General features: G+C 43.1%; 1 protein-coding gene across 10 annotated transcripts in view; it reads right to left on the bottom strand.

The window, feature by feature from the left end:
* Positions 1-25433, bottom strand: part of ACACA (acetyl-CoA carboxylase alpha) — a 207377-nt gene that overhangs the window by 62825 nt on the left and 119119 nt on the right. For all 10 annotated transcript variants that reach the window (XM_039507941.1, XM_039507936.1, XM_039507932.1 and 7 more), the window contains 5 exons: positions 24791-24937; positions 12610-12879; positions 12141-12238; positions 10749-10869; positions 10141-10251 (listed from right to left, as the gene is read on the bottom strand). In XM_039507941.1, coding sequence (XP_039363875.1) covers positions 10141-10251; positions 10749-10869; positions 12141-12238; positions 12610-12879; positions 24791-24937 — 747 coding nt within the window. The remainder of the gene's footprint in view (positions 1-10140; positions 10252-10748; positions 10870-12140; positions 12239-12609; positions 12880-24790; positions 24938-25433) is intronic.

Below are 25433 nucleotides of genomic sequence, written 5' to 3'. Positions count from 1 at the left end.
CATTGCTCCCACAGCCTCCTCTAATGCATCCATCCAAGACACAGAGCCAGCAGCCCCTCCTCCTTCCCCAACCACCCTGAGCCAAGAACAGGGTAACCTTGGTGAGATTCACAAGAGGTACTGACTAATGTTTAATGCTGGTGGAGTGTCAATTTCCGTTTGACATTTCTTAGGCCCTCTTTGATTAGCATTCTCAAACACACTGCGCCCATACGTATCCGCCTAATAGTCTTGCTGCGCCACTACAGAAAGATTCATATCATGCATTAATAATTATAATGCTTCTTTGAATGACAGGGATGGCACTTGCTGTTCTAACTCACATGATTGCTCTCACATGATTGCTTTGATCTAATCCCAAGACTGGAGTCAACTTGAGCAGACACCAAGACATCCCTGCCTCGTTTCTCAGGAAAAGAGGTTTGCACAGTCCATATTTTAAAGCAAAAAATCAAACCAAACCAAACCCTGCTCTCCCCTAAACTAACAGTGTATCCAATGGAGTTTTTATTTTTTTCACACTGTGGAACTGGAGGGTAAGTAAGAGTGCTTGTGATACTGAAAGACTGAGCACTGGTACAAGACAGACAGTGTAAACTTCCTTTTCCTCCGTGCACCGCTCTGCCAACGAACCTCAGTCCTGACCTGCTACACTTTTGTGTGGGCACAGCACCAGAAGAGCAGGTCAGCCTGTTCCTCTCAAATCCTGACCCAGAGCTCACCCGGTGATTCAAACCCTGGCCTCCCACAAAGTTCTGCCAGTCTTGACAGCCAACACCACCTGTTAACCCAGTTCCAGGCCCCTCCTCTGTCAATTACCCCATGGTATGGGGACTGAGACCACCAGATAAAGCTATCTTGTGTTATCTCAAATCTATTGCCCTAGACTTCCACAAATTAAACTTCACAGAACTACATGGAAATAACACTGGTTTGACGTCAACCCACCAAAGTTCGGACAATTCAGAGATGAGTCTAAAATGCAGGGAAATTCCCTTATGGATGTATGCAAAGGGGTTGTTAGGGATTTTTTTTTTTAAATGCAGATTGTCAACCCAATCCTCAGAGCTATTATGTCCGTTGTATCAACAAGTCCACAGGGACTCATTCTTAGGCACATGATTGACACATATACTACCCTATCATGACACAATATGATACCTATCATGTTAATGGCTTTGCCATGCCTGTGCACTGTGTCTGTGTTAATAAAAGCTGCATTCAAGAAAGGTCATCGGACATGCAGTGGCATTCTTCTCTCTTTTTAAGTTTATTTCTAAGATATTCAAAATGTAAATTGTGAATTAGCAAACTGTAAAGTTTCCATTAATCTCTCTCCTGCACCCCCACAGCCTTTTTAATTGGAGTTGAAGAAAAATCCAAACAAATCAGCATGCTCAGAAACTGCTTGTTTTTAATTTGTTGGGGGTGATTATTGGACTTTTCCAGCTGTAAAATGCAGCATCTGAACAGATACTTAAAGCAAGATCATTCCCACGCCAAGTCCTTGTAGGCACAGTTCAGTCTTGGAGTGAATTTTCACAGCCAAGTAACAAAGCCCCATAAAGCTGGAGGAATATGCAAAATGTTGGCTGGACTGTAAATGCAGCAGGGCTGGCAGGTGCTCCTCTCCATGTAACTCTAAATAATGATCTCATATGTGTAGCACTGTCCATCTGAGGAGCAAAATGTACTTTACAAACAAATATTAATGAATTAAGCTGTCGACCCCTCCTGCAAATTGGGTAAATGTCTTGTTGTCCCCATTGTGCAGAAAGGTTAAATGACATAGCCAAGATCACCCACAAGTCAGTGGCAGAAATGGATCTAAAGCCCAGATCTTCTGACCCTCCGTCCTGATTTTCAGTTTTGTTTTGTTTCAAACATTTCACATTTGCTTTGTTTCTGACTGTCCATCCGTTCTCCTTATACCTATGTACTGACACCTGCTGACAGCAGGTTATATTGGCCAGGTAAAAGCTCCTACACCAGCCTAGTAGTTAACTTCTTTCTTTTAAAATAATACAAATCAAGTTAAATTTTGGATCTTCAGGACAGACCAAACCAATGAGATTAGCACTTGTTAAAATAAAGAAACAAAACTATTTGTGCGCGCACACACGACATTCACCGAAATGAAAAGATAATGTATCAGATCCTTGGCCCACTAGAGCACTTGGAATTTGATGGGGACAGAATCCAGATTCTCCTGCAGAACTACTAATAACTATTAGAGATTGTAAAAGAGAATCTCTACTAATTATTAGTAAATAAGGCCTATGATATACAAGCAAGCAGGTCTAATAATGTCCATTAGGAGGTGCTGCCACACAAATTCACTAGCCTGATAAGTATAATGAGCATTTCCAGGGATTTAGCCATACAATACGAATACTGCCCAGAGCTGATGCAAATTTCTTGGTCATTGCTCTACCCACTGGGAACTCCTTTGGTATGCAGGTGACTCAACATATCTGCACGCATTCCACAGTGCAAAAAAACCCAAAGCAGCTAAGTGCACCGCTCACAGGGCTGTATGTAACATTAGAGAAATTTGTGTTAGGATGTCCAGAGATGAAAGGCCATTTTATTAATCTAGTACCCAATGAATCTCCATATACCTGAATCCTGCTCTTGCTAGACACTAAATATGACTGCTTTTTTTAATTTTCTCTATAACTATACCATAATTTAGGGACTAACCTAAACATCATTGAAAGAATGTAATAAAATTGCAGAATAAGAGGCCATTTTTTCCTACTCTCCCTTATCTTTTGTATGTGATCAGAACTTACTTCAGTTTCAGCAATTCATGTCGATTATTTATTTTAATTGAGTGAATTCAGGGAATGGGTTACGCTCAGCCCAAGCAGACGTTCTCAAGACTCCCCCACACTGCTCTGCCAATGCACTGCAGTTGAGACCAGCAATTCTCCCATCCTTCTGTTATTTCAATTCTGGGGCTTTTGAAACTGGGCACTCAGTGGGCTGAAATGTGCAGTGCGGTGCTCTTGCAATGTTCACTATTAGTCAAGCTCAGCATTTATTATGAGTTCCAGGGAAGACTGTGCTAAGGTCTCTCTGCGCTCTTGTTTTCAAGGCTCAGGAACCTTTCCTTACGAGGGAAAAGTATCAACATGCCTCAGAGTAAAAGAAGCATTTTTCTTTGGAAAAAGGTCTTGTGGTTTCTTTGCTTCCCTCTCAGGGCGATCTACTGCCCTCTCTGATCGGGATAGGTCTGGTATAAGCAAATACAATAAGGGAAACAGACAAGCAAAGAACTTCAAAAGGAAGAGGTGCACCTTTGAGGGCAGGAAGGCGCGTTTTAGCCATTGTCGTAACCAGGGGACTCCTAGAACTTAAGTTATTTGTAAGGATATATGGAGCAGAGCACTGTCATTCCATCCTCCCTTCTTGGAAGTAAGGAGAAATGCCAGTGATGGAAGGAAACAATCTAGGAAGCCTGGACCAAAGACAGTTTAAAAAAAAAAAATCAAGTGATGACTACAACAACCTAACCAGCCACAGAGTAATGATTCACTCTATGGTAGCTGTGAGCACTCAGTACGTCACCAGGCACTGACCTCTTCAAGCACGGGACATCCATGTCAAGGTATCATCTGCCCACAAAGCAGTCAGCCCTTACAAATATTCCCAGAGAACCCTGAGTTGTTTTAAAATGTTTGCTTTCAAAAGACCCTCTGGTTTTGTGACCACTGCTACACAAACATTCCGATTTCCCTGGGGTCACACAGTGAATCAGTGGCAGAGCTAGAAATAGAATTTAAGGGCCAGATTCCTAGCTGGGGTAAGCTGTGGAGCAGACGTCACATAGATCAGAAGTAAAGTTGACATGAATACCGCCCCTTCCTCCCAAGATAAAGGGCTACAGTTCACATAGGTCTAGCTTTCAGCAAAAAAGTCAATGGTTTTTTAAAAAAAGATTAAATGTATATATAGAGAGCTCAAAGTTCTAATCTTTTTATTCTCATCTCTGAAAGGGATATACGCCTCTCAGGCTTCAGGGCACAAGCCAACCTCTAAGTGATGGGAGTCCGGAAGAAACTTTCTCTATAGGCAGATTATTCCACAGTTCTCTACTATGGGGTACTGACTCTGGTGGGAAGATGGGATCCTGGACTAGATGGATCATTGGTGTGATGCATTATGGCAATTGCTAATGTTCCCACCCTGGATGTTGCATAATTCAGTACACCTGTTCACATTCCTGCCCAATTGACTCTTTACTCCTAGTCCCCATTGCCACGGCATCTAGAAACCAAAGGTTTAAGAAAACACTGAGCACCCTCCCAGGGAAAATCAGTGCCCCTTAAGGTGTCCCGAGGCATGCACCCCACTAACTGAGGCATTTCAAATCACTAGTCACTTTTGAAAGTCTCGGCCCAATTCTCAAACCCCGGCTTAGCCTCTATTAACACACACACACACACACACACACACCCCTCCGAACTAAAGTCCATAGCTAAGACCTCACTGTTTTGTTAATGTAAACAGTGATGTACAGTCAAAATGCTGAGAATCCCATTAGAAGAAAAACAAAAACACAGAAATGCAAACTAATTATAAACAGGTCAGCTAAGGATTGGGAACATCGGGTGTGCACTGAAATGGAGGGCAGTTATGAAGGCTTGAGCCATGTATGCAATGCATTAAATTAGGAGTGCAAGGCTCTTCAGACTTATTTCTATTAAAAGGGATGCAAACTGAAATTTACATGTTACTGCATTCCACCAGTACAACAGACAGCATGTTATCTATCTCATTTGAAATCGCACCATGTTAGGCCAGTGATGAGGAAAGGAAGGTGGGGGGAGGGATGGTTGGGAGGAAGGAAAAGTTAAAAAAAAAATCTGCCTCAGCAAAAGTTTTCATTAAAATTTTAGACAAATGATCTCTGTGTCCTTCTCCCATGCTGCCTGGGGCTCCATGCTATTTCTATGCAAATAACAACCTCGTGGTTTATATCTTATTATTTCCACCGGAGCTGCAGCGACATGACCCGAGACGTGTGAGAGGTAGACAGAGAAAGGAGGAGAGAGAGAGAGAGAGAGAGAGAGATGGAGTGGGTGCTCGCTGAAGTGTGAAAAAATATTGTCAGGAGTGAGCGGCAAGAACAAAAAAAAATTGCAGGGATAACGTGTTTATTTCAGCCCTTCTCCCCATGTGAACTGGCACCTTTTAAAATTCATTGGGCATCAGGCGATCATGCACAATCCATCTGCTTTCACTTTATCATTTGCATTTCATGCCTCCTGGCTTTTGATGTGCTGATACTTTGATGCAGTCAGGAGATGCGCATTATCATTATTTCAATTTTCAGGGGGGTCAATGGGCTCAAAACACACACACACACACACACACAAAATAAAATGTCATTTCCACCTCCCCACTGCCTGCTGATGGAGAAAACAAAAGGGGGTACAGAAAAGACATGGCCCTGGAACCCCCACACATAGCATCCTTCCCAATTTATAACATCATACGTTTCATATGCACATGAGTCTGGGCTGTAAACGAAGGCAGATTCATCATGATGCGGGGGGGGGGGGAGAGAGACGATGAGAAGCTGTGGTACAGTTTCCTTTTCACATCTGGTAGGCGAAGAGGTTGATAGCATCCTTAATGAATCTGCACAAAATCTGGTGTCTTATGGTGATTTGACTCCATACTTAAAGAGCACTGACACGGACACAGCAAAGCAGCCAGCACATGATTAGATAACCTCCAGAACTGATCATTCCCTTCAGCTAAAAATGATAATGTATTTCAGTCCATTGTCTAAGTTATAGGCGGCAGCCTGCTTTTGGCAGCTAGACCTTTCCCTCTACACCCAACCCCTGGGGCTGGCTCTACCTAATTAAAACGAACAAGACCAGCAACAGATGAGGTAGAGTGTTATTTTTCACAATTTTTTTTAATGAAAAAGATACTAGCGTTTTGTAGCAAGAATCAAATGAAACAACTTTCCAGACAAAAATACTGCTTCTCTGGAAGCCAAGACACTTCCATGTCTATGGGAATCTCCATATGCAGCTTATTACCCAAGAAGCAAAGTGAACATTTAGAGCCAGGAGAGGAAGAAGACATTTTGAAAACTGAGTGAGAGTGTGAGTGTGTGTGTGCGCGCGCGCATATAAGCAACTTATCTCCAGCATCACCTACAAAAACACTAGCGTGTAAATTAGTACTGTAAATTTTGTCCCAAATCTCCAGGAATATGTGGCTGATAGTTGATAGCAAAAGGACAAAGAATTACTTACATTTGACTATGTTGGAAAATTTTCACTCCCAGCTGTAATGCAAAGAAGCAGCGTCTTTTTAATCTATCTAGGTTCTTATGTTGGTGTCAGTCACCAATGTATGTGAGCACTTCAATTCCTTAATCACTAGCCCTCCCGACTGGAGCAAGGGATAATGTAAATCTTTTATTGTAACTCTCATAAGGAAATGCTTTGTTTTTGCTCCAGAGGGCACTCCTCAATCCAGCCATCCCACATAAGCAGCATCACTAAGTCTCATTTGCTTATCACTGACAGGCAAAACTAAAACTGATACAAATATCCTTCCAGAGTTTTATATAAGCAAAGATAAAAACAAACAGGATACTTCATGCCACAAAGTAGCTTCTCCACTGCTACAAGAGAAGATACTGTTTAATCAGTCCCTGGCTAATGGGCGCACGGCCTATCAGCCAAAGGAAAATTCAAATGAATTCTCCCTCTGGAATTCAAGGGCAAACTGTTTCTCTCCTCTGCACATAAGAAGTGGGATACTGAGCATAAATCTGAAACAGCCACTGCTCTGGTGGCACAGTGATTTAAGAGAATTAGCCTTTGACTCTTAGTTCAAACCCTGTTTAAAATCTCAAGTGGAATGGGTTTGGTCATCTCAGTTTAAGCCCCAGTGGACATTTATCCACGTCCCATGTAGCTCACACACACAGCTGTCCCCGTTTAAGAGGCCCATGACTGGAACAGCAGAGATGGGAGAACAGGCTCATGGTTATCAGGGAGTCACACTGCACCAAATTCAGGTGCGAGTCTAGCGTCCAAGCCTCCCAAAAGCCAGGAGCGTTCAGATACATGGTTTAGTTTCAGATACACCTTTACTACTGCCAGCGCTGGCGGGACCCACTGGAGTGGAGTAACAAGGAGAGACACTTAACTACCAAGTGTTCAGATAACACGGTGATGGGTGCCGTATAAGAACCTAGATAGACTAGAACAGATGATGAGGGCTAAGTGCATTGGCAGTGTCACCTGGGGCAGTTTGCACAGCACCAGCCTGCATCAAATGCTAGAACCAGGCACACTACGCCACTTCAGCGAGCACCAAATTTGCTCATCTTTTTTAAAGGGATCTTAAAACGCCCCTCGCTCCTACACTGGTGTGCCCGAATAAGGGCTTGCTCATGCTGGGGTGTCCCAGAGGTGACAAGAACACTGCTTAATTCTCTGCAGAGCCAAATTATCCAATGAGAGCCTATTTTCCTTTTAGTTGCCATTATTTGCCAGATGCCTTGAAACACTGAAATGCCGCTTGTGCACAAGCGCATCCACCCCAGGCGCGGTACAGCATCCAAACACGAAGCTGCACAATGGAGAGAGACACTCAGGCCTGCCCAATCCTCACATCCACGTAAACAAAGCCCTCAATGGGAGGAACAATGGCAGAGCGGCCATGGCTCATGCTGGGTTATGGGCTGGGAGTTGGGGGTTATGATATTAATGGAGCTGGGGCAGCAGGGAGGGAAAATCATCTCTTGGGAAGAAACACAAGCCAGGGGGTATCTAGGGGATTTCTCATGATTACCACCCTGTGGTGGGGCAGCTGCCTCACCCCATGAGAAAAAGGGCTGGAACAGGCCAGAGAGGCTGTGCAGGCCAGCAGCCAATCAGCAAAGGCCTGTGGAGAGCCAATCAGGGCAAAGGGAGAGGTAGCCAATCAGGGCCGGGCTAGGTCCTATATAAAGGCTGCGTAGCAGGGGAGAAGGGAATCACTCCGACTAGCAAGGGAGGAGGACTGGCTCCTGAGGTAAGGAGGTAGCACCTTGGACAGAGCAGTGCTGGGCAGGCTCTGGGGGAGCAGAGGAGAGCTCCAGCCCAGTTACCTGCCAGGCTGCAGCCCCTGCTAAAAAGGGTCAAGAAGGTGCACGGGGCCAAAGGGGAAGTGGCCCAGGGAAAATAGGTGGACAAGAGGGGAGCGAAGGAGGGTAGAGAGAGGCTGCCACTAGAGGGTCCCTGGGTCAGGACCCAGAGTAGCGGGTGGGCCTGGGTCCCCTCCACCCCCCTTTACACTGCACCTGGCTCCTGAAAGAAGGGGCTAGACTTTGGTGTTGTGGTTGGCCACTGAGGCAAGATTCCAAACCAATGGCCCACACTTTGCATAATTACAATAGGCCCTCAGAGTTATATTTCATATTTCTAGTTTCAGGTACAAGAATGATACAGTCATACAAATAAGATGAACACATTCAGTAGATTATAAGATTTGTAATTTGTACAAGAGACCTTTTGCATGAAGCATATTCCAATTATAGTATATTCACACTCCTTAGCATATTTTTCTAAAATCATATAGAGTGCAACGTCACAAAGGGTTCACCTGCTCCTCCATGACTGGGCCCTCTTGATCAAGGGACTCAGATTCTCATGACCTTCCCCTAATGTACCTTGGGGGAGTACCTAATGTATCAGTTATACAACATAGGCTTTTCTTCAGCTAGAACAGTGGTTGGCAACCTTTCAGAAGTGGTGTGCCGCGTCTTCATTTATTCACTCTAATTTAAGGTTTTGCATGCCGGTAATACATTTTAACATTTTTAGAAAAAAAATGATTAACGGAGATATCCTCTCTCCTAGAACTGGAAGAGACCTTGAAAGGTCATCGAGTCCAGCCCCCTGCCTTTGCTAGCAGGACCAAGTACTGATTTTGCCCCAGATCCCTAAGTGGCCCCCTCAAGGACTGAACTCACAACCCTGGGTTTAGCAGGCCAATGCTCAAACCACTGAGCTATCCCTTCCCCAAGGTCTCTTTCTATAAGTCTCTAATATATAACTAAACTATTGTTGTATATAAAGTAAACAAGGTTTTAAAAATGTTTAAGAAGCTTCATTTAAAATTAAATTAAAATGCAGAGCCCCCTGGACTGGTGGCCAGGACCCGGCCAGTGGGAGTGCCATTGAAAATCGGCACGCGTGCCATAGGTTGCCTACCCCTGAGCTAGAACATGATGGGCAACCTAACATGAGCCCACTGAAGTCAATGGAAGACTGAGTACAAAGCCTTTCTATATGGGTCAGTATCTCTTTGGGACCATCATAGTCACTGGTTACATTAGGTCTGATTTTTTTTATTAACTGGGTCATCCTTGTAAGAAATCACCATGGGTTTCAATTAAACAAAAAATTGCTCAAATGGGCTAATTTTATGAACAGAAAAAACTGGAGAGGTTTGCAAACCTCTAACTATTACATTTCCTCAGCCCTATTAGGGGAACGCATTTTAGACACATCTGTTCTGTTTCAACATTCTGCCCACTGTGCGCACACAGACAGCAGCCAAGAACAGACTCACAAGCAAGACAGTGAGAGAGAAAACCTGAGCTAGAGCACACCCCAAACAGGAACTGCCATGTAGCAGAATGCTGTCTATGGAAAATATGGACTGGATTCAGGCAGGCAATGGCAACATTGTAGAAGATTATGGTCTGGAGAGGACACATTCTCTCAGCCCAAATACAGCATCAATCCTAAAAATCACATTCAACTTTACTTTCTTTAAGTGAATTTAAGTGCAAAAGTGACACTCCTGGAGATTGAACTACTCTAGCCACAAAACAGGTGCAGCACAGGCAGCAGTAATGCAAGCATCCCCCATACTGCCCCATGACTCACCCCTGGACTGCAGGCACTGTCCATAGGATTGAGAAGCGAATTCAGTCTCCCTGATCCATACAGTCAGTGACTTTTCTGCAGACAACAAATGGGCCAAACCATGCCAATTGTAGTAGGGGTGGGTTGTGTGAGACGAGGCTCGTCCCCCAGAAGCACACATTCATTTCACACAGTCCACACCAAAGAGCATGATCAAAACTGAATTCTGATGCACTGAACTTACTTTGTTGAGGGCTCCAGCTCCAGTCAGGATTATATGGGAGTTCTCTACTTGGATAGTCCTCTGTCCTAGCCGGACAAGATAGGCCCCAATTCCAATTGCCCGACATGTTACCTACAAATAGAAATCACATTTGCATCATATCCTATCGTACCTCCAAAAATGCATCGACCTAGGCAGTCTGATGTGTTGACTTCAGGCCCCTGTGTATTCTATGGCCACAGAATCCACCCCTTAGTGCAGAACTGTGCTCCAGAACCTAAGATTTCATTTAAAAATGAATGATGAATGTGTTTTATAAAACAAAACAAAATAAAAAAAGCAATAGCTTGTTAACTGAACAGACCACTAAGTCAAACTAGAGCTGCTTCGCTTTTCAAATGCATTTTAAAACGTACTCGGAAATGCACCTCGCTGTTTCAAAAAGAAAACGTTTTAGCAGCCAGATCCTCTGCTGCTGTTAATTGGTATAGCTCCACTAAATCCATGGGACTATGCCAATTTACACCAGCGGTTGGTCTGACCCTAGATGTACATTCTGAACTCCACTGTCAAATTTTCAGCTGAAATAGGAGATGAAGTTGCAAGAAGAGAAAGCAGTTGGGGATTACCAGGTTGATGGTGATAATATCCTCATAGGCTAATGATGATTCTCCTGCAATCATCCCAGAGCCTCGGAGGTTCTCCACTCCAAGTCCTTCTTCCTTCCCAATAATATCGGTTATCTTATACCTGCAGGGAGACATACAGACTTTGAGACACAAGATCCAATCATTTGCCAAACCAATTCACTGCTAAGAACGTGGAAAGTGACTAAATACCAATAAGGCTGCAAACAGTAGTGTGCAGAAACTGGCCAGGATTTATATACCAGCTCAACCCACTGCCTTGCTGAACACCAAGGAACCGGCCTACACACTGACAGCCAAAGCAGCACCATAGGGAAGAAATGCTGACTGAGCTGCACAGGTTACTGACAAATGTATGGGGCAACACTGAAGTCCGCTCCAGTGAGAAATGTTCCTTGGTTGTCTCTGCAGATTAGGAGATCTAGCTGATTATGGGGAAAGGGGCAAGGAATGAAGGGAATGGGACCAAAAGAAAAAAAATTGGGAGAGAATGAGAAATTATAATTAGGCTCCTACATTCTCTTTACTTTCCTCTTTCATGCCTTTCCTTCTCCAGTCCTGTCTCCCACCTCCATCTCTTCCTCTCTGTTCCATGAGGCTCTGATTCAGAAAAGAACTTAGAGCATGTGCTTAAGTGCTTCTCTGAATTGAGGCCTGCCTCTCTCTCTAATTCCTGCTCCCAAGCTCCTCTCTCCTTCCTGTTCTTTTACAGCCCATCCATCTGTCTGCAAACCTCATTTTTCTCTCCAGACAGATCCCTCTCCTTCCACCTCCAGGCCTCACATTAAGAATCTCAGTGTCTCCTTTCTTATTCTCAACACTTGTGGGGCCCCCTGTAAGAGTGCTCTCGCTGGGGGCAGGTGGAAGGGGCAGGTGCTGTCTAGAATAGATGTGCATGTGGAAAATTGAACCTTTTGGAAAGGACAGTTCTGCAGCTGCACCCCATGGCATAGAATGAAAATGGGTTAAAAATTCACTTGAGTGGGTTCTCTTGTCACTACTATGTGTTTCCAACTGAGAAGGCACTTCCCTTACTCAGACTGTAAACTCTTTGGGGGCAGGACCATCTCTGTGTTTTGTGTTTATACAGTGCCTAGCACACTGGGGCCCTGCTCCACGCTAGGGGCTCCTAGGCACTAGTGCAATACAAATATTATCTGGTCCGCTACATTTGGTAGGGCATTTCAAGATGTTTCATGATACAACATTTTATCCTGTTCTAGGCTCTACAATCCATATGTAATAATGGGGCAAAATGTGTTATGAGACTGGGCGCTATAGGATGTCCTGGTGACTAGACAAGAGAAAACAGACAAGGAAGTGACAGGTGTCCCTCATATATAAGGCGAAGCAGGATTAGACCCAGCAGTTTACCTGGATTCTCCTTCGTCCTCCACATGCTCACAATGAACTGAGTTCAGGGCACTGACTTTCTTATAATCTTGAGGAGTTAGGTACAAGTATTTATAACCCTGTGGGGACAAATAATTAGTTTTACTCATTCTCATCAATAAATTCCTCCTGTGACCAACCCCCAAAAAAGAAACCTTTCCAAGAGAGGTATTTACCCAGAAGGGGTAATAATAGGGGATTTTCAGCACCTGCAGCTCCAGCGGAGGTCAAGGATGCCCAGAACCTCTGAAAATCGGGTCTGAATTCCTCCTTGGTGTAACTCTGCTAATTAGTGAGCCAGTACCAAGGCTAACTTTGGGCCTAAATGTCTGGCAGCGCTTTAGCTCACCTCTGTGAAGAGAGACTGGCTACTGTAAATCTAAGACTAGCCTGTGGTACATCCCATAGTTCTGCTACTGCACACTGCCTCCGAGATCGAGCGTCTACTTACTTTATAAGGGTCATCGGGATCTTCCCAGGCAACATGAAACATGTGACGAATCTCCTCAGCCAAACCAATCCTCGCTCCACTGTTGGCAGCCACATAAATTCGTGGGATACCCTCTGTTCGAGCAAGTTCGGAAGCCCTAAGGAACAGTAGGTCCTCTTGGGGCCCAAAGGACCCTATTCGGTACGTAATGTCATTGCCAATGACTATGATATCACGGCCATCTGGGCACTCGGGGCTCTTGAGGGTAATTTTCCAAGCCACCATGCCAATCTGTGGTCACACAAAGGGGAGAAAAAGTTTAAAATATAAATATTCCAATACTAATAGATGGATTTCTGCCTCCATTCTCACTTGATTCAAAATCGTGCATGGTATGCGAGGACCCACAAAGTACAGCACTGTGATACACGATTTCAATAAGGTTCCCAATCTGCATTCTTCACTGAGAGTAAGGACTGCAAAACCAGTCCTCAACTTGCCACCACAGCCACTGGAACACATTTCCTCGTGTCGCTGCATTTTTCCCACCCAAGACATTCAGTAGCACTGTTTCTCCTTTTACCATCTATTCTAGGCAATCCATTCAGGGATTTACCATTGCTCCAAGACACGTCCTATAAGATCCTTCTCTCTTCTCACTGAGCTTATTCTGTGTCACAGAGGACATGGGGTTAGTTAAAGCATTCTGTTTCAGTGTGGTTTGTTTACAGGAGTCCCTGCCATCTCTTCAGGGCCACCCAGTCAATCACATTTCAGAATGACTCCTGGCCTATAACACTCATCTGCTCCTTTCCATCTCTCGTTGCCCTCTCTGCTATAATCCCTTTATTTCTCAACTATCTCTACTTTTGTTTTCCACCCTTCTCCTGCATTTCTCAGTCTCTGTCCCCTTGCTTTCCACAGACACCGCTGCAGCCTCTTTCGCCTTCAGCCAGATTTTTCAAGCTCACCTGTATAAGTAATGTGTTTTTATTATTATTATTATTATTTTTTAAAATCACCAGATGATCTCTCCAGGTCCTGCCTAATGGAGATGAGCAACTTCTGGAGCCTGCATCTCTCTCGCCTCTTAGCCTCTGTGTATGATCGCACTGGGGAGCAGGCCATCAAGGATCGCCATTAACAGATGTAAATAGCAGCCTAGCCCTGAAAGCCACATGCTTCACCCAGTCTCAGCTGGCCGAAGGATCATAAGCTGAGTACACATTCCTCAAGCCGATTGCACATCCTTTGCAATCAGTATGGGTGAAGTTCTCATTGCTGATACTTGGGATTCTGAGCATTATGAACTAGAAGGGAGGTGGGATGGGTGGGAGGGAAGCAGCAGACAGATATGTGCCGTTTAATACAAATCAAAATGGGCACAATACACAGACAAGATCCAATCAACATCTGCAATAAGATACACTGTAACAGTTTCATTTAAAAAAAAGCCCGACAGAGAAATTAATCAAAGGATCATTGGAGAAAATGCAGGCAGCTATCCAAAAACATCAGAGCTATCTGACAGCTCCTTTCCCTTCTCCTCCCTTTCAATAGCTGGGATTGCAGGTGAACAGAACGTTGGAGCTTTCCGTGCACCATTTCATTCACTCTCATTTTAAATGATATGGCACTGGTGGCAGGAGGTGGGTAATTATGTTGTTGTTTCTGAATATTTGCTGATGTACAGGTAAGTTTCAGCATTGAACTGCCGAGTATTTAGAGGCAAGAGATATGCATCAGTTGCAGAGACAAGAGCGTAAACCCCAAAAGGTCAGCTGGATGTTTTGCTCAAATACCAATCTTGTTGCTAAATTAATGGAAAGCCTTAATGCTCTACAACAAGTCGCTGCAGCTGCTGACCACCCCAAAGACCGCTGAGCCTCAGCAAGGATCACATGGACAACTTACCAGGAGCCCAAAGGGCAAGCTTATTGATCAAAAATAAATCCAGGCAGCCATAGCATTTCCCTTTTTAATTTCAGCAGCAACCACCCCCACCCCCAAACCTTGCAACTGATCATCTTTGTCCTCCTGGCCTCACAATTACAGGGAGAGCGGTCACGGGCTGAATTTAAGTAGCTCAGGATTTGGCACTTAGGATGGGCAAACTTACAATAAATCATCAGCATCAAAATGAGTAAGCACTGAGTTAAGGACTTCAGGATTAGCCCGAAGACACTGTGGGCTGCCCAAGAGGGCATCCCTCTCGCAGGTACTTTAATAAAACAAAAGTTTGGCCACAGATCAGTTCAATCCTCCATTATATTTCAGACAGAAAAAAAAATCCTTATTTCCTCATTAAAGTCATAACTAAAAACTTGAAGTGGGCACTTTGCAGAAAGTTCTGAGGCCAACCTCCACACCAAATAAGGCAGGAATCCCAGTTTTAACTCTGGGGAGATATTTGCCCAGACTCCCTTTTATTTTATTTTCTTTAAAATGGCACATAAATTGCACTGTAAACTTCTTCCAAGAGAAGACGTACAAAATACGAATATTTTGCACAGATATCTACCCTAGTGTAACAAACCACGGCTGCCCTGGCTACCACCAGACTAAGGTCATTAGCAGGGATGAAACCTGGAATCTTCAGCACCAACACACAAGCACAAAACCACTTAAGCTACAGGAGCAGCTTTGTTAGCTTTCAGTAAGACTAGGTCCTTAATCCTCCCTGTAGCCAGTCAAAAGAGGGAAACAGGATCACACACACTATGACAGGCTCATAATGTGCTTTGCACATTTACAGATGGGTAAACTGAGGCACAGAGGAATTAATTGTCTTGCTCCTGCTCTTTCAGTGGGCCAGTGTCAGAGTCGGATTCCAACCAAGAGTCCTAACTGTCAGTCCCATGTGCCATCCTCCAGATCATGCTGCCTCCCTGGATGTAAGATCAACTCAATTATTTCTGTATGTTAGAATAGAAGCCTCCATACTCAAAAAACTTCCTACCAATACAACTCAGAACGGAAGCACCGGATTTGCTTCCCAACCTGGGACTCTGCCTCTGTAATGCACATCCTTATCTTAAATTCTCTTTGCCCTACTGCTGTAGTGTTATTTAACTAGGGTACAATGAATTTTCATATCCAAGTAACTATATATACACTCTTGAAAATAGTTTTATAATGAAAAAGTCAGAAACAAACATATGCTATAAAAAAAACACACACACAAATGTGCCACTACACTATTTCACATCTCTTTTTGATTCCCCAACACATACTGTCATCAGTGTTAGTTGGCTAGTCATAAAAAACACAGGGCACAGCCAAGGATTTTTTTTTTCTTTGAAAGGCTCATATGCTGTTTAAATTTATGGGTAGGAGGGGAGCGCTTTCTATTTTAGAGAAAAAAAATGTGGTTTTTAACTTAACGGCGGCACGCCAAAAAGGGAGAGTTCACGGGTTAATTAGGCAGGCTGAGCTAATCACCTAAGAGTGCTGCCAGAACAATCACGGGGTGATGGCGAGGGGTGGTGGTTTAAAAATAGGATCTTGAAAACAGCCACAGCAATTTGGAAGCGCTTGTCTTGCCACACTACAATCCCCAGCACATGCAGCACAAGAGAGAGAGAGCGCGCGCGCGCGAGCAGGAGAGGGGAAAAAAAATAAAAATAAGAACCGTCTTATTTAACTGTTTTTATGTTGGTGAAATGATTTGTGCCACAGTATTTCCATAAGAAGTGGGGCCATTATTCTTCTGTAAAAACACATTTGGTTTGAAAAGTATCACTGGACAGAACGTGAAAATCAAACCAGATGAATTATTCACAACCTCCGATCAGAAGTGATCATTATTTCTGGTGTTCCGAACTGTGATTAAGATGCGGTGCTTAGATGTCATTTGCTCCCTGAGTAACACCAGCAATCCAGAATACCATTACACATATATATTACACGCACATGTTTTATATATATAATTTTATACACACCCTCTCCCAGGAGATCTTGGCTTAATGTAACCGTTAGCAGATAGTAAAAACGTGATATTAACCAATGTTCATTTTCATGATGCTAAAATGTCATTAGTTTGACACAAGTGTCAACACTAATCATGACCTAAAATTAACACCAAAATTGACTTCAACATTAATTGTGCTATCAGTGTGAACAGTAATATACACACACTGATTCAGTTACAAATTGACTGCCAGTGGCAGTCAGAGCTGTTGACAACAAGATACCAAAGGGAACAGGAAGAAACTATGATTCCATTCTCTCTCACAGTAGCAGAGCAGATACAAGTGGTGATGGGACATGGATGCAAATGGTAGGGACCCTGGGGGGAAGCCGCAAGACCTTTTCTACCATGTTCAGTAATTCCTCAAGAAAATGTAGTTGACACAAAATCTAATGTAAACTAGAACAGCTTGTTATTCATCAACATTGGCGTTTATGAGCCATGGCAATCGTGTTATTTCACTCTATTTCTCTCCGCACAAGGATGACGTTCGATCACATGTACTTTTTACCATGCTTAATTTATTTTTAAATTTGGAAACCTGGACACGGCTCTCTGAAAATGTCCCTACCAGGGCTGATGGTTTTTTAAAAAGTTTGCTGACAATTAATATACAGCATTTCCCTCTTGGAGTCTTCATGGTTACACAAATCACATCTCATCTCCCATTCTATTCTATGTATACATGTGCGTTTTATATGCACGTCTATACGTGCATGTATAGACATGTATTACATATTACATCACACAAAAACTACACCAAAAAGGAAATTTAAAGATTTCAAAGTCAAGCTCTCAAAAGTTAGGAAATACCAGAATAAAGGTTACCCATACAACCTTCATTCTTCCTTCTCATGAAGATATATTGTGATGCAGTTCTTGATTACATCATCATCACATCTTTTTTCCCCATGCAACCTCTGCCTCATTCAGGGCCTGAACCAGTGTCTATTGTCTCCAGTGGGTGCTGGAACAGGCCTTCAGTGCACAGGATGGATACTGAATGTGGTGGGGTTGTGTTGTTTTTTCAGTAATAAGACTGAAGGTGAAAATAACCCACAGAAATTGCACTGGGTGCAACCATGACCCCCTACATGGGTCAGCAACAGCATCTGAAACTTCTGGCCCATAGAACAGATTTCTACTGCTTGAGCTAAAGAATAAATGTCAGGTGTGTGTGTGTGTGTGTGTGTGTGTGTGTGTGTGTGTGTGTGTGTGTGTGTGTGTGTGTGTGTGTGTGTGTGTGTGTGTGTGTGTGTGTGTGTGTGTGTGTGTGTGTGTGTGTAGAGAGAGAGAAAATATATATATATATATAATGTGGGAGATGATGTATAAGTATAAAACTTTGCAAAACTAACCTTACAGGAAGGGCAGCATAGGAAAAAAAACATTTTTTCTTCTGTATTTTTGAATAGCATTAAGCATTGCTCAAAGTAGTGCTTGACTGTATAAAAGCATCTAAACACTTATCTTAACCACAGGAAAAAGTCTGTTTTTCCAACACTGGTAACTCAAAAATGGCTCAATTGATTTTCCAAAAATTAACCAAATAAGACCAAACATGAGACATTCCAGCTCAAAAATACATTTTAGTAGGTTATAAGCATCTGAAAACTGATGTTTAGAATGAAAAGCTTTCAAACCTTAAACTACTAGCACTCTCTCGCTCTCTCTCTCTTGCTCACCCACACACCCCCCTTTTATAAAATGAGGGTTACAGAAGTTACTGTTGTCTATGAAGCTGTGTCTGAGAAATAGCATGCTGAAGTAATTGATCAGCATGGAGGATTAACCGACCTCAGCAATCTGAGTTGCTATGAGGCATCTGCTTTTAACCATATGAACTGCTGTTGAACAGTGCCGTTTTGTGCTCAAAATCCCATATTCTAGTGTCATCTGCATGCGCCCCACCATTCATTATAATCCTAACATGGATTTAAAAAAGACCCCACTAAATAGGTCTACTCTTCACACCCGTTATTAATTTACAGACACATTAAACATTCCAGGCAAATAAAAAGGGAAAGAAAAAAAAAAAGATTTGTCTTCACCAATGCTCAGGAACCCATGTCAGGAAGTTTGTTCTTTTAAATTCATGCATCCCACTCCATATTTCGAGAAACTCCTCTTTCAGTAAAAAAGCATTCTACAGTTCTCAACAAAAAAAGCTGTTCCACTCTGGTCCTTACGCTATTATCATCAGGTATCGAAGTGCCGATGGGGCCTAAGGTATTCTGTGGCAGGAGGCTCACCTAACAAACAGCTGCACGAGAATGGTTTCCAATGAGTACAACAGAAAGAGTTGCCCAGGTCCCCTGTCTACAGTCTCCAAGAGCCTTTATACAGGGCTTGTTCCCAAGACTTATCAAGGGGAGGCGTTCTGAAACGCACAGAATTGCAGTCACTGTCATAAAACAAATATGGGGGGAGGATGAATGGAAACACACACAGACAGACAAACTTATTCCATTCCCCTTCCAACCCTGTGCTATTTTACAGACCTTGTAATCATGCAACCCAAGTTCTTTCATGATTACTATATGTGTTCGAGCTCTGCCCTGCCATAAGGGAGGGGAATGCAAGGCAACAAAATAGAATCCAGAGAGCACAAAAACAGTTTAACTATTAAGCCCTCCCTGCACAAAATTCATTAGCTATCCCTCTGTTTCACCAAACAACACCTGGAGCTGCTGCACAGGGGTTCCTCTAGCCCTTTACTTAGTTCTGTCCTGTAACACATCTGGCCAAATCTTCCCACATGCAATGGAAAGGATGCTGGCAAATGCTTCACAAAAAGGTTCAATTAGAGATTCTGTCTCACACTCAGGTTACTGTGACGGAAGAACTGTGACATCTAGTGTCAACAGGGAAAAATGACATGGTCTTCCCATGTACATTTCCATGTTACCTAGCTGGAGAAGTGTGCCCCGTTTAAAAGTGAGCAGTGAAATCTCTAACAGTATGAAGAGTGACCTGATGGCCCACAAAAACGATCACTTCTTTAATGGTGGGATTTCAGATAATTGTTTGGATAGTTTGAGCACTGCTGGTCTAAGGTAAGGGGTAGGCCTCCCCAGGGAGGCGTGGGAATGGGGGGGGAAGGGGAAGCGCAAGCTGTGTGGTTTTTAAGTGTGTGTGTGGGGGGGAGAGCTCTGGCTGTCAATCCCGGGTGGCTGGGGGGCATGCAGAAGGGCCATGCACACCTGGGAGGCAGACAGCCAGAGCCCCGCCATCCAGGCTTGGTTTCTCCTTCCTCCCCTCCTCCAGTCTCTCTCTGTGAGGCAGCCAAGGTTCAAGTTTCTCCTTCTCCCGCCTCTCCAGCACTTGGAGGCCGTAGGGCTCCGGCTGTCAGCCCCAGTCTTCAGACTCAATATAGTACTCCTTGATGAGACTGGTAGGAGGTGATTGATATAGCTCCCTAGTTAAGACTATCCACTCTAAACAATAGGCCAGACTTTCAGAAGAGCTACTCAATGAAACAGACACATTTTTAAATGTTCTCTCAATGGAAGCTGCTGGGTACTTTCAAAAATCCTGTAAAAATCTCCCAGTGCTAATGCACCATTGTCTGGCACTGCTAGAGTCCTCATGTTCTAACGGGACAACATACTTATAGAACCATATTAGAGAGTCATGTTACAGCCTCGGCCATGGAAGTTCAACTTCTAAGGTAGACACTCTGTAAGAGAGCCACTGTCAGCCATACACCTAAATCAAAACATGCAAAGTTCTCCATAAGACCGCATCAATCTGTATTCCAAGAGTACAAGGTTCTGCGCACCTCCAGCCCCTGCTGCTGCCAAAGGGACCCTCCCCCCCGGAACACCCTCCGTACAAACTCTCCAGCACCTTGCTGCACTGAACCCTGAACAGTCCAGACTTTTTTCTTTTTTTTTTTTTTAAATGTGAAGATACAAACTAGCAGGAGTTAGTTGAAAAAAGTTGTTTGTTTACATTCCATCACATCGACTGTCTGAACTTTAAACGATTTAACTGAAAACCTTAACAAGCCAAGATGGTTTTGTTTGCAAATTTTTGCAATGCAATATTTTTTCTTTTCAATTATGCAACGTTTCTATTTAAACTTAAAAAATTCAGTGCCATGTGTCTATCCATTTTAGGGCCTGATTCTGAGTCAACCTGAGCGTCCACCTAGCTGGCACTTTGTTTTTGACATGTTCCCATTTGTGACTTTTGTCCCATAGACAGTCACAGTCTTCACTCCAATTTGCCAGGGAATGTGATGGAATTATTGCTGGCTGCTAAGACTTTATTCTCCACACGCTAGACCTTCTTCGGCTCGCCTACATACATATTTTCTGCCACTAACAAACCTATATTAGCAAATTAGCTCCAAAAGAGTTTTGAATTTTTTGCTGTTGTGAATTCAGTGCCAGTCTATTTAAATCCTGGGAGGGTGGGTGGAGCCTAGCAGAGCAAAAAGCAAATACTTCTCAGGCTAGGAGGGGCCACAGAACCCAGAGCTTGACTGATTATTGGGGACAAAAATGAACAAATAGGGATGGGGGTGCAGGTCACAAGGTCAAAATGAGGAATCCAGAGAAAGGAACACTGAGGAAAAAAAACACTCTGGACAAAGTCCACTTCTCCAAGAAGTCATCCAAAGTCAGTGGACGCCACTCAGAATGCTGTCTGAATGGAAAAATGACTTGAAAAAGACACCACTGTCTTAAAGCCCCGGAGATTAACAGTTTCTATGTAGCCAGAGAACAGGTACAGCCTGGCCAGTAGCAGTGCAACCTCCCCCACACTATCCTACTAAGACATCTCATCCCCAGGCCAGCAGGACCAACATTTAGGAATGAGTGCAGAGTTCCATCGTCATAGTCCATTAAGTCTTTGGCCTGTTTGTTGAGTCTGCCAGCAAGAGACATAATTACTGTCAAACATGGTGGTGGTTTTTGTGATGTAGTTATCTGTCCACTGAGATCTGGTCTGAGACCACCAAACGTCTCCCAAACCAGTTATCCAATGGTTGAGACTTTCAGTCATTGCCAACATGGCTTGGTTGTGAACTGACTAACTTGAGAAGAAAGACTTTCCCATCACCAATCTCCTCTGAAAAGAACATCATAAAGAAACAAATAAAGCTGTTTGGTATAGCTGTGGGGCTGAAGAAAATTTACCTTCACAGCATTATTTAGACATTTTCTGGGGTTCTATAAGGGAAAAAAAAAAAGATTGCAATTTATGTCAGGCCCTAATAGTACTCCTCATCCTCCCTCCACTTTCACTCATTTCAACCAGCTTTTAAATTCAACTCAGACTTCGCCACTGAGTTAACAGAACCAAAAAAAAAAAAAGGTGTCCTCTTTCACCATTATAGTATATCACCTAGCTTCAATTACATCCTCTGCTTGTGTGGCACTGCAATGTAACACCTAACACTGATACAGTAATTACAGCATCTAGGGTTTGGGTTTTTTTGTTTTTGTAAATTTTAACTAATTAATCCTCACAACACCATGAACTACATCAGTACTAGTCTATTTTACCAGTGAAGAAAGTCAGACGCAGGCGATAAGGGCCCAACAATAAGGACCTAGGAGGTCTAACTTCCATCTTGTGCTCACTCCGTTAGCCATATTGCCTTCCATTCATGATTCACTATGCAACAAGTCATATCGACTTTATCATTTTAAAGGAGAGTGTGTTTATCTTAACATATCCTCTCACATACATTCAGACAAGTTTGGAGAACAAATGAAATGTATTTGGTGAAAAGATGGCAAATTCTCAAATGTGTCTGAAACAAGGAGCTGAACCAGTTTAAAATGTTATATTTTCCTCTCTTCTATGTCTCCTGGACAATGCCTATCTACACCCAGAACTACAAGCTTCTCCCACAAAGGCGGGTAACAGCAAGGACCCTTTGTTCCTGGTAGATAACAGTCTGCATAACTTCTAGGTAGAAATATGCAGCATCTCTGGGACCCATCTTATTTGTGAGAAAAGCAGCATGGATCTATTTACTGCCTCTTCTTGTTAAACACGCCTGTCAGCTTGGTTTTATCCAGGTCGCCTTTTCCATTCCACAGATGAAGCTGAGGAATCAAACCTCAACTGTCTCTCCTCCCCTCCCACTTGCCATCTTCCTTGGTGCGAGGAGCTTGTGACAAATCTGTTTCCTCAGCTAAAACAAATTAAACCGTAAAAGCCTAAAAGTCAGCTCTCCCTGATAAAGTGAATGCAGCACAGAGGACTGCATCTGTTCGACAGCTCGTCATCTCTTGCGTGTCACCTGTCCTTCAGACTTTTGACTGCTGAAACCCCTTCCTTACATTGGCCACTTCTCCAGTGAAGAGTCACTATTGTGTCCCCTGGCTACTGGTAACAGAATAAGATACTAATACCTCCAACCTCATTTTCACTGTGCATTGTCCTACTGTAACTAATCTATCGGAGAACTGGCTTGGCTGACATAGTTTACAAGCTGCCCAGAGTATTAGCCACAAACCTCTCTGGGAAAGGAGAGAAATGGAGTCTTCAGTCTCTCTCTCTCTGCTTCAATTGAGACAGAGAGCACGCACCGGAAGATTCTGGACTGGGCTACTCCCTCGTGCAATCTCAATGGAGTCATCAAGACACGACTCAGATTTTGGCCACATACTTCCATTCTCAATCATCTTCAAGGCATATGGACAGCAAAAGGTGGGGATAAACACCCTAAACATCACCTCCAGGTTGTTTGAATTCTTGCCTTATTTTCAAACAACTCACCGTATAGGGTAACAGCATCATACAGACGGAGTTTTAACCAGGGCATTATTTGTATAGCTGCCGCAGGGCTCTTTGTGCTGCTATGTCACTTGTTTCCACACAAGGCACAACTAAGTCTTTCAAGGGTTAAAAAAAAAAACTACTAATTTTTTTTTGGTCTTTGGGTACAGAATCTCGTATAATAAGACTATTTGTATTCATACTGGCAGAGTAAACACTACATGTTCATGCCCAGGCAGCTCTGTGCTTGTAATTTCAGCAAGAACAGAGCTCTGTCCCTCAGGGACTTTGCTATTCCCCCAGTCTCTACCCGCTCAAACACAGAACGAGAGCAGAGAGAAATGCAGACGGAAAGAGAAAGATCATGGCAAGAGGCTCCGCACAGCACTGCAGCCGTGGACTTCTGGGCAAAAAAACAAAATTAACCAAAAAAAGTCTCATTTGGGGTTTTAATTACATTAGTGAAACCATTCTTCCTATACCCCCGGCAGCAGCGGAAAAAACCTCCTTACGTCTCCATTTATTGACTGGGTTTGACTCGAAAATTCAGATTCAACGCCTTTCTCTGACAAAGGGCTTATAAAGAGAGATGCAGTAAACACTGCTGCAAACCTCTATTGAACTTCTTTGTTGGAATAACCTACTATCTCCTCCCAAAGGTTTTGATATAGGAACGAGACTCTTGCCAGTCTTAAGGTTACATATCTGGTTAAAGGGATACTGTTAGTTTAACAATCATATAAAAAAACGAATGCAACTACCGCCTTAGATTGTTTAAACTTAAATAGCTGAAGAGACATGTTTACTTTTTGCACTTCACTTAAATTGGACAATGAAAATGAACTGGTCAGTTTCACTTTTGTACTAGTTATTTTCACTTTCAAATTAGCTCAACCCTGCAATCTCTGGGTTGCAAAAGTAACCACCACCACCAGCCCCCAGAGGTCATGAGCAGAGTTTGGACTTCCAACATCACAGCACAGACTTGAGCTAATAGTAACTCCATTAGGCTCTCAAGAGGACCAGTCACTAGAGGGGGCTGTTGCACACACTTTGCCAGTTTATTACGCAAACACTGCAGGGGAACGTTTAAATAGAACATATATAAAATTAGTTCTCGCTCTTTTGTTCACTTAAAAAAAAACATTTCTATTTAGCTTTGTAAAAAATGTTTTAAAATATAAACTCTAGCTACCAGCAATACTTGAATGGTACACCTTTTGATTATGAAGGAAAAAATGTAGCATTAGCACAAATTTGAAACTAAACCAGAATTTACTATGGAGGTTAACGTTCCGATGGTATGGAAGGTATTCATCTTCAATGAGACAAAAATCTCATTTTCAAGGGAAAGATTTCACCCATGAAAGGAGCACAAGTAGCTTTTGAGCCTGGATTGGTACATTTTCACTGCAATTTTCAAAGCCAGTCTATAACCACAACGGATTGCTGATGAGAAGGGGGAAAAAGTAGTTTTAGAAAGTAACTTGCCTCATTTCCTCCTGGCAGCCTGTTCATATGCACCAACTGACCTTGATCGTCCAGTACCAGTTCAGTATACGTTAGCATATCAGAAGGCAATGGCAGTGTTGGGAGCAATGCATATTCACTCATAGAATCCCAGAGTTTAATCAGAGACTATAAAGGTGAAGAGAGATGTTTTTGTTAAGATTGACGCTTGGTATACTTGATGTAACCTGTTATGACTCAGTATCAAGACAGAAACTTCTTCTATACCCATTAACTCTCCCAATAACCAGCATTTGGCTGACACTATTCACTGGATCCCACCTTAGGAGAAATTTCAAACCCTGAACCATGATTTTAGTCAAAGTAACAATAGCCACAGTTTTGTGATTTGATAACCCAACAAGCCAGGTATAGAATCCAAGCTAGCACATAGGAAATACCTAGTGTGATGGATTCTACTATATACCAACCTCATTCACTAAGGCCTTGTCTACAGCAGAAAGGTTAATAGTATCTGTAATTCATACTGGTGCCGTGCCAAACACTACCACCATTGTATTATCTAATCTGACTCGTAGCGGACTTGGGACATGTCTAAACTACAAATTTAAGTCAACCTACATTAGGTCGGCTTACAGACACCACCGTAATCACTGCAGTGGCT

Source organism: Mauremys reevesii, linkage group 20 (genome assembly GCF_016161935.1).
Source record: "Mauremys reevesii isolate NIE-2019 linkage group 20, ASM1616193v1, whole genome shotgun sequence".
Taxonomy (NCBI): Eukaryota; Metazoa; Chordata; order Testudines; family Geoemydidae; genus Mauremys; species Mauremys reevesii.
Note: the sequence above shows the minus strand (reverse complement) of the source record. Positions and strands in the feature narration are given on the sequence as shown.